Here is a 9675-nt window from a genome sequence, read left to right as displayed (position 1 = left end):
TAGGCAAAAGCAAAACAAACAGTGCAAAGTAGAATAGATAGTTAATAACACACAAAGAGCAGTTCATTGGATCTTCCGGAGAAGTCCGAGGAAACGACCGGGAAATGGTGCAAACATATTAAACATAGAGGCTACAAAGACATTGAAACATCATAAGTACGCGAGAAAGAAGGTTCAGCGACTAAGTTACCTGCTTTTCTCTCTCTAGAAAGCTACTGCGGACCGCTACGCCTCCCGTTCGATCAGCTGGATGACCTCTTCCACGCTGGACGTCATATCCTTGGAGAGTTGTGCGCCGTCAGGAAGGTCGAATGTTCTTCGCCTCAGCGAACTCAGCTTCCCGGGCGGCTGCGGGTCCACCATGTCCAGCATTGCCTCGAGTTCGTCCACCATGGACTTCTTCGCGGCCCGCACCATATAGTCGGGTCCCTAATAGAACAGCGAATCGGAAAACAAGAGTTGGATCACACACGTAACCTGGTCTTTTTTGAGCAGGGAAACTAATACTAAGTGATTAGACTCTAGGGCCTACTGGTTTAGTTGGAGATTCTGCAGAAGTGCTGGTTGAGTAGAGCAGTTGACAAAAGCACTATTAGCCTTATTAGCCTTACTAGATTAAAATCTGCTCACTAGCTTCGCACAACTGGAGAAGCAGAAAGTACTTGGGAGCATGAAAAGCACCACTCTATTTCCATTCAATACCAGAATTTCATCAAAAAAGGAAAAAGAGCAGAACATAAAAAGAAAATGCGAAGAACGAGAATAAGGTGCTTCTCATGCCAAAATTTCCTAGTGATTCAACCAAAAAGAGCCTCACCTTGGACATGCCTTTTTAAGTTGGGGAAATAGACAGAGGGAGGGAAGGAAAAGAAAATGAGAATTGGTTAGCTTGCTTTTGGCTCGATATAAATTTGGCTATAACTCCACTAGTAGACTCCAGAGTAGATGACGGAAACCCAAGATGAACCACATGCTATAAGTTAGAGAAATGCAAAACAGAATAGAAGAAACTAGGAAGAAGAAGAAAGGGAGAAGTAGAAGAAGAATACGGCAGAAGAGATAGAAGTTCTAAACCCAGGAGGGGGAAAAAACAATCTTAATATTATCCGACAGTGACTCACGTCTTGATCCCTCATCACACGTAAATAAAACCATCAAATTGGGCCTCAAAAGGAAGTAATACAAATTTAAATAACTTTTCCAGGCCTGTTTAGTACCATACTACAGCTCTTTTAGCACCAAATAAGCCTTATTAGAAATCCTACAAAGAAATAGAGCCCAACTAGGCCGATCTGCATATTACCCAACAATGGACAAAAATCATCTAAAGATCTTAGAAGAAAAAAAAATGAAAAAGAAAAAGAAAAAGAAAGAAAAGAGAAACATCGAAAACCAAAGTAGGCTTGAAAAAAAAAAAAAAAAATTTCAAATCAACCGACAGTTAGCTTTGAACTCAGTTCGACTCAAACTAGCAAAATTTTATACCAACCTACTAACACTTGGCTGCATCATACTTAAAGCAAAAAAAAGTTGCTATATCTAGCCAGATAGTAATGTTTAGTTGACTTAGCTAGTAGCCAGAAGCATTACAAGGGTTATAACACATAATAGATGTACGAACATGATGCCAAATAATCAGAAAAATTAAATAAATTAAGATACTGGCCGAAGTTCTGCAGAGTGAAATTACCTCAAGGGCATCAACAGTCAGCAGGAGGACGATAATTTTCTCAGAGAACCTCTGGCGCTCTTCCGCATCGTGGGCAATCCGGCGGCGATAAGGGAAGTTGGTGAACAAGGCCCTGATCTCCTTCAGTTTTGCTTTGGCTATTGCCAGATCCCGAAGGCAGCGGAGCACCTGAGAACGCCGGGCCAGATGAGCTCTGAACGACATCTGGATCAGCAATGCAGCATCTTGTGGCGACAGCTCCTTCCTCTTGCCCTTGTTATAGCTCCTAGCAAAAGCCTATCACAAATATAAGTACCAAAATTAGTGCTGGTAACCAGTAATGACACTTATGGGCCTACAGCCAAGCTGGATCTTCTGCACTAGTTAAGTGGGACAGTTAAGCATTAAGAAGTAACAACTTCCTTATTGAATTCCCTAAAAAGCTTCTTGACGCAGCAGATGCAGAAGCTTCGAGTGCTTCTACTTATGGGAACTAGAAGCTCATTTTAGCATTCGCAATAACAAAAGCTCAGGACTTTCTGGTAGCAAAATTCATGGTCGCAAGATCCTGTTCTTTTTATTAATATAACACACAAAACCTAATCCGCTTATATCATCCAATTCACTAAACTGCTAACTTACCTTCCTCACTTTTCAATCATACATAAGAAAGCAACATCCAAATTGTTCATAGAAAAACTTCGACATAATGATGATAAGCCCCACAACAAGAGCATCATTTATTCCCAAAGCAAACTATAATGAATGCTTGAAATTTTAACATAGGAGTTCAATCCATCCACTTTTCTAGCGTACTTCAAACACTGATGGAGGCGGAAAACTATTGACTAATCAACAGATAAGCAATGCCTCATCAACTAGCAGGCATTGAAAATGGCTCCGTTAACACTTTTATTTTGATTGGTTTTTTGATTTGAGTAATTTTTAGTAAAAAAAATGCGAATTTTACTAAATCCAACGGCAAGATCCAAATTACTTTTTTGGCAAATAGAACTGCAACAACTAAGCGAATTCAACAAAATCCTTAATTTATCTATCTACAAAAACACAAATTACGGGGGGGAGGGGAGAGGGAAAGAAAATCAGAAGTTGAAAGGGTGTCCTAATCTCAATAGATTTTTACCAAACATAATCCCCTTAAAATTTACAAAATAAACGAAAAATCGAACCTTCGCGCTCTACACCTACATTGCAGGTTTAGATCAGCATACACTCCACCACTAGCTACCAATTACCAAAAAAAATTCACACTTCTCCTCATTCCCTAACTAAATCAGAGATACATTTTTGAACAAAGCATTATATAAACAAACATTCACAACAAATTAGACCTATAAAGCATAATAAATCTTACAAATCTATTTTTTAAGGAGAAAGAGAAGAAGAAAACATGTATTACCGACCCTTCTCACAACAATGGCGCCGGGATTCTTCTCCTCGATCTCCACCGCACGTGCGGCGCACGCCTTCTCCTTCTTCTTCTCCTTCTTCTTCTCCTTCCCCTTCTTCTTCTTCTCCTCCTCCTCCTCCTCCTCCTCTTCTTCTTCTTCCTCCTCCTTCCCAAGCTTGGGCGTGGACATGTGGAACGAGTACGTGTGCGACAGGGGCTCGCGCTTCCCCTTCCCCTTGATCTCGGCCGTCCACTTCACTCCCCCTTCCCCGCCGAGCTTCCTCTCCGCCGCCCACTTGTACTTGCGATCGAACCCGTCGTGCCCTTCCCCCTTGATCTCCTTCGTCCACTTCAAGCTCCGCTCCCCCGACCCCTTCGCCACCGCCGACCATTTGTACTTCCTCTCCCCCCCGATCTCCGCCGTCCACTTGTACCTCCGATCGCCGGCGACGGCGCGGTCGAACCCTAGCTCGAGAGCGGCGACGCGGTCGCCGAGGCTGCGGAGCGAGGCCTCGGCCTCGGCGCGCTCGCGGAAGCGCCGGAACGAGGCGAGATCGGCGGCGGCGAGGTCGAGGTCGAGGTCGAAGGCGAAGAAGGGGCAGAGGTCGAAGGGGCTAGGGTTAGGGTTCAGGAGGTCGAGGGCGAGGAGGGGATCGGAGTAGGAGCAGTAGTGGAGGTCGTGGGCGATGAAGAGGGAGTCGGGGTGGTGAGCGGAGAGGGAGAGGGGGAGGAGAGAGGGGTCGAAGAGGTCGAAGCTGGGGAAGAGGCTCATGGTGAAGGTCAGAGAGAAAGGGTTAGGGTTAGGGCTAGGGTTAGGGTTAGGGTTTTGGAAGTGAGGGGAGGGGCTTTATATGGAGTGTGTTTGAGGACGAAGAGGAAGAAGAAGAAGAAGAAGAGGGTGGTGGAGTAGAGGGAGCTACGGAAGGGAAGGTCAAATTGCATAGAGCCCCCTCGAGTATAGGCATTTCTTAAATTCATACCTCATTTTTTAAAATTTTTTTAAAATGCCTCAGTTTAGTTACTTTAGTAACAATTCTTCTATTCTTTAAATAGAATTTTCGACATAGATGAGGGTCCTTACAGCAAAAAAAATATATAAATTGAAAACAAATTTTTTTCAAGAATATTTTAAAAAATTATTATCCATTGCTTAGATTTTAATTTTCACATTTTTAAAATTAAATAATTTTAGTTATGTAATTATTTTAATAAATAAAAATAAAATAATTATTAACTATTAAATTTGATAAAGTTTTTAACTAAGATGATAGAATGATTTAAATTTAAAATAAAAATCAAAGGCTAGAAAATATCCATAACACAAAAATAAAAGACAAGAGATCATTCTAAAATGGGGCATAGTTTAGGGGTCTCCAAGCATTTTAACCAAAGGGCAAGGTGGTAGTAGTGGGGAAAGGGTTTGCGGAAAAGGTGATGGGTTTTTGTTTTTTTAGTAAGTAATTTTTTAATATTGTATGGACCAGGTGTATGGACCAGATTAAAAAAAAATTAGAATATGGAGATTTTTTAAACATTTAATTCATAAGTTTTAACCAAACCATTTAAATTCAAATCCTAGCAAGCGAAAAAATGAAATAGAGGTGTACAAACCAATATATTATAATTTTTTTTTAATCTGGTCCATACACCTGGTCCATACAATATTAAAATATGGAGATTTTTTAAACATTTAATTCATAAGTTTTAACCAAACCATTTAAATTCAAATCCTAGCAAGCGAAAAAATGAAATAGAGGTGTACAAACCAATATATTATAATTTTATAAATTAGTTATGGAGCATCAAATTTCTCAAAAAAAACTATGAAAAAAATTATTCAATTTATAATTTTTCAAATATTGCAAAGGCTAAATTATACTTCTCTAGTCCTCAAATTATCATGCAGGAGATGTTTCGATTCTTATAATTTAATTTTTTATAATTCTGGCTCAAGCATTTTAGATTATTGTAATTAAGTCTACAAATTTAATTTAATTAACTAAATATTTTGTCATAGGTGACATATTGGTTTTCAAATTTTAATTTACTATAATTTATAATTCAACTATTTTAGATTATTATAATCACGTCTCAATTGCAGTTGCAAATTAGGGATTGTTTGATTGCATTTAGTTGCAGTTGCAACTACATGCAGATACATATCTGGTGTGCAGTTTGATGTAGTCGAATTCAACTGTTATAGTTGGAATTATATAAGGAGGTTTAGCTACAACAGTTGAAACTACGTTTAAATTGGCGGCAAATCCAACTGCAGCTGCTGGAAAAAATAACTTTAAACAAAAAGTAATCTTACCTCTATAATCACTTAAAAAATGTATATATATTCTCCTATTCTATATTGGAGGTAATCACACTACTGTATATATAAAATAATAAAATTATAAAAATGCATTTTTCAATTATATGTGAGTAAATAAATTATTTATAGTTATAGCACTCGCTATTTTCGTCTAACCAATAGTTATAACTATTGTAATTCTAGCTACATTCAGTTTTAATTATACAGTATTTTTAATTGTATCATACAAAATGATCCCTAAAAAAATAACCTAGAAAATAAAATTCTGGCTAGAATCTTATTTTCTGTCTATTTTGCCCTATAAAAGTAGTTTTTCTGACCATGATTTTTTTTTCTAGATTTATATGAAAAGCTAGTATTTTTATTTTCTAAATTTTTATTCCAAAAATAAAATTAGTAAAAAAATAATGTTTTTCATGAAAAAAAACTATTGTTTGGAAATTTTTTCTTTTTTTTTTTTAGAACCAAACACCTCATGAGCCTTTTGCAATGATGATCCACAAAAAAAAAAGTGTTGTAAAAGGTGCACGGTTCTATAGACCGGGTCCACGCAAACCGGATACATGAAGAAAAGGAGTGGAGTATCGGCGCCAAAGGGTAGAATTGGAATTTTGAGAGCTCCACGGTGTTATCAACGGATTAGCTGTTCACTCTAAACAGCGCACAGCAAAACTGGCTGATTGTAGACCTCCACGTGGAGTTCGGTAATTGGCCGAAGCATTTAACTGGAGGAAACCGCTGTTTCCTGTTCGGCACGATAATTAAAGCGAAATCGGCGCCGCGTCCACGGGATAATTAAGTGGTTGTGTGACCTTTGAAGGAGGTCGCCGCGTTTCTCTCTGACGTGGACACGTGATTGGGAGTCTCCGTAGGAAATTACGGAAATAGCCCTTTGAGGCAGTGTATTGGTTTTTTTTTTTTTTTTTTTTTTTTTTTTTTGGGCGATTTAAGAATAAACCTTCCACATTTTATTTATAAAATAATTAGATTCAAACTATGTATCAATTATTATTTATCATAAATAATAAATAAAATATTTTAAAAAATTTAAAAATATTTTAGTTATTTTTAAGACAAAATATTCTTAACTACGCTCTCAAATATACGTAGAGATGATAAATTTTCTTTTGCAGACTCAATTTCTCGCTGGAATCCATCCTGAATGGGTCGGGAATAGGAACAATTTTGTCCCAGCATGTATGAAAGTTTTTGTTTTTCCGCTGGCTAAAATCATATCAGTCCGAATCTTCTTTTTTTTTTTTGTCCGGATACGAATGAAATCGAATTTGGATACAATGATTGTTGGATATAAGATCCAATCCATTTTCATCCTTAGCTTAGGCTGGCGATGCAAATGGATCCCAATTGGTGGACCTCCCGCCTAGATTCGTCATGAATCCATTTCGACCCGCAGGGGGCAGGAGATATTTTTCTTAGTTTGATCCACAATAATTTACCAAAAAATAGTTTCTGTTCCAACACGCAGCAAATAAAATCACAGAATTTAAACAAAAATTAAAATTAAAATTAATTCGTTCTGAATCCATTGCTTATCCGATAATAAAAAATGGAGTGAGAAAGTAGTGGCACCTTAGTGGGGCCCACATACACAGGGTAGAGGTCGTCGACGTGTACGTACGTAACTGGTGGTCGCATTACCGGGTCGGAGTTGCGGGTGCGATCCAATAGAGAGTCTACAGAACAGGGCGCACGTGGGTTCGGTGGAAAACCCAGCACTAGTGCTGGTGCGAAATCGAATCCCGAGGTGATCTCTTTTGGACGGGAATGTGAAATCAACCAAGCGTAATATCATGGGTTATATTGTAAACACACCCCTAACCTTTAACACATTTTGAAATTCACGCCTTAAAAATTGTTTTGAGGATAAAAATATGTATAATTTATATAAACGATCCACCATTTTGAATTAACTGTTCAATTTTTAAAATTTTTGATTTTATTGTTCAACTTCTCCGCAGTTTGAGAAAGAATATTTAATCTTGCAAAAATTTTAGAAAATTACATAAATTTTAAATGTAAAAGCTAATTTATTATTACTTTCTTGTATAAAAAATTTATAGATTTTGCGCTCTTTTAAAAACATACCAGTATTTTAGATTGTACAGATCTAATTCAAATTTTTAGTAAATTGATGAAATACTCTTATTGCTTTTTTCTCTCTTTTTTTTTTTTTTTTTCTTTCGTTCATTTTTGCTGCTGCGACCCTCATCGCCTGCTCTACCGCCTTCGCGACCCTCATCGACGGTAACAAGGATGGCGCCTCCTCTTCCTCCGCCTCTGCGCCGAAGGGGTAGGACTTGAAGTGAATTTGGGCAAGGGGGGAGAGGATGGATGCAATGAGGTTCTGGCCGAGGCCGCGCTCATTGTCGCCTGTGAGGGTAAGGAAAGACATACTCACGCTTCTCCAAGAAGCACATCATTAAGCCAACGATGATGTTGTGTGCTTTCTTGTTTTTGCCCCTTTTTATGGCTTGATCGAGAATTTTTTAGAAAGCGTTCATAGAGAGGTATTTCATTTATTTATTTATTTATTGCTTCCATTGGATCCAACACATCACTTGTGGACGCCTACTAATATATTTCTTAAGAAATGTGGCATAAATCGCTGAGGTGAGCTTGCGGCAAAGCATATGACCGCGGATGGCAACGACGACGATGACTGAGTGTTTGGTGGAAAAATCCATGGCCATACACTCTACCACAAACCGAACCCCATAATTTGTGCCATATCCGTTAAAAACTATATTAGCGACAATTCATAAGAGATGTGTTGGATGTGATGGAAGCAAAAAAAGGAAAAAAAAAACTATCTATTTATAAATGCTTCCTAGAAAATTCTCGATTGAGCCATAAAAAAAGACAAACATATAAAGCACACGACACTATCGCTGGCTCAACGATGTGCTCCCTGAAGAAGCACAAGCATGTCTTCATCCTCACCCTCACAGGCAATAATGAGCATTGCCTCAGCGGCCACAACTTTATCGTCTTTATGATCTGCTTCACCCTTATCTACGCCTGCTTCGAGTCGTGCTTCGGCGACGATGACGACATCGACGTCGGAGAATGTAGAGAAAAAGGAGGCGGTACTACCCTCGTTACCCTTACTAAGGGTTGTGGAGGTGATGAGAGTGGGAGAAGAAAAAATGAACGAAAGAAAAAAAAAAAAGAGCGAGAAAAAAACAGAGTATTTTGATTAATTTACTAAAAATTTGGAATGAATTTATAAATTTAAAATAGTGACTTATTTTTATAAAAACACAAAACTAATGAATTTTTTATGTAAATTAGATGTTTTAGTACAAAAAAAAAGCGCTCCTATCTTTTACCATTCGTCTTTTTTATTCTATATAAATATATGAATTCTCAGTTGGGATCCATGTGACAGCAAGGGGCGGAGGCACTGGGGAGAGCAAGGGCGCAAGCGGGTGCGAGCGCGTGTAGGGTGGGCTTGGTGTCGGTGGGGCCCAACCGGGGAAGGGGAGAGGGAGGGGAAGCTTTTTTTTTCCTTTTTTTTTTCCCTCTCTATTAAATTTTTTTCACTTTTCATATACGAGGAAAAAGATTTGTAATAGTTTTTTAAAATCCAATCTAATTTTTTATTATAAAAATTTAAAAATATATAAATAATTTTTAAATAATTTAGATTATTTGTATTAAATATAAATTTTAATTTTATAATATTGAGCATTTAGATACACATTGTACAATAAAAAATAAAAAAAAGATTTATGGGATTTAAATTAATTTTTTATTTTACAAAATGTAATAACTGAGATTTTTTGATTTATTGAATAAACCCTTTTGTTTGACGATGTTCTTGTGTGTAATATAATTATAAGTGTACTCGTCAAATTTCAGGAGAAAACGAGTTAAAACGGAGAAGTTACGCGACCCGGAAGTCTGACTTAAGTGAATAGTAACTCCGATTTTCCGGAGAGGCCGCGGAGTAAAGTGGACTTTCGACGCGTATCGGACTCCGAATATAGGCTTCCAATAGCTCGTTTTCAACCGCTCGACTATCCTGGACCCTTTGGCACTGACAGAATTGAATTTGGAGGCACGAATTTCGAGAAAAAGGGGTTTAGTGGGTTTTTGCATATAGTTGTCTATATGTGGTTTTTGGTGGAACCTAGGAGGGATGGTTTTGTCGCAAATCGGGAATCTTTTCGGGCGAAACGAGATGCTAGATTCGATGCCTCTGTCGTGCTGATCGCGCTGGTGCGATCCGATCGGAAATCCGACGGACGGATC

General features: G+C 38.1%; 1 protein-coding gene across 1 annotated transcript; it reads right to left on the bottom strand.

Moving 5' to 3' along the window:
* Positions 1–3968, bottom strand: LOC109728833 (BAG family molecular chaperone regulator 7). Its single transcript, XM_020259369.1, has 3 exons — positions 3094–3968; positions 1691–1966; positions 1–429 (listed from the first exon to the last, which is right to left on the bottom strand). The coding sequence occupies exons 1-3, from the start codon at positions 3850–3852 to the stop codon at positions 226–228; spliced, it is 1239 nt and encodes a 412-aa protein (XP_020114958.1). The 5' UTR covers positions 3853–3968; the 3' UTR covers positions 1–225.

The sequence above is a fragment of the Ananas comosus genome, linkage group 24 (assembly GCF_001540865.1).
Source record: "Ananas comosus cultivar F153 linkage group 24, ASM154086v1, whole genome shotgun sequence".
Lineage (NCBI taxonomy): Eukaryota > Viridiplantae > Streptophyta > Magnoliopsida > Poales > Bromeliaceae > Ananas > Ananas comosus.
Note: the sequence above shows the minus strand (reverse complement) of the source record. Positions and strands in the feature narration are given on the sequence as shown.

Excerpts from the sequence above, each read along its gene's own strand:
- LOC109728833 (XM_020259369.1), bottom strand. The coding sequence starts at position 3,852 with ATGAGCCTCTTCCCCAGCTTCGACCTCTTCGACCCCTCTCTCCTCCCC. Across the intron at positions 1,967-3,093 it reads GCGCCATTGTTGTGAGAAGG|GCTTTTGCTAGGAGCTATAA; the intron begins GTCGGTAATACA and ends TATTTGTGATAG. Across the intron at positions 430-1,690 it reads TGACTGTTGATGCCCTTGAG|GGACCCGACTATATGGTGCG; the intron begins GTAATTTCACTC and ends CTGTTCTATTAG.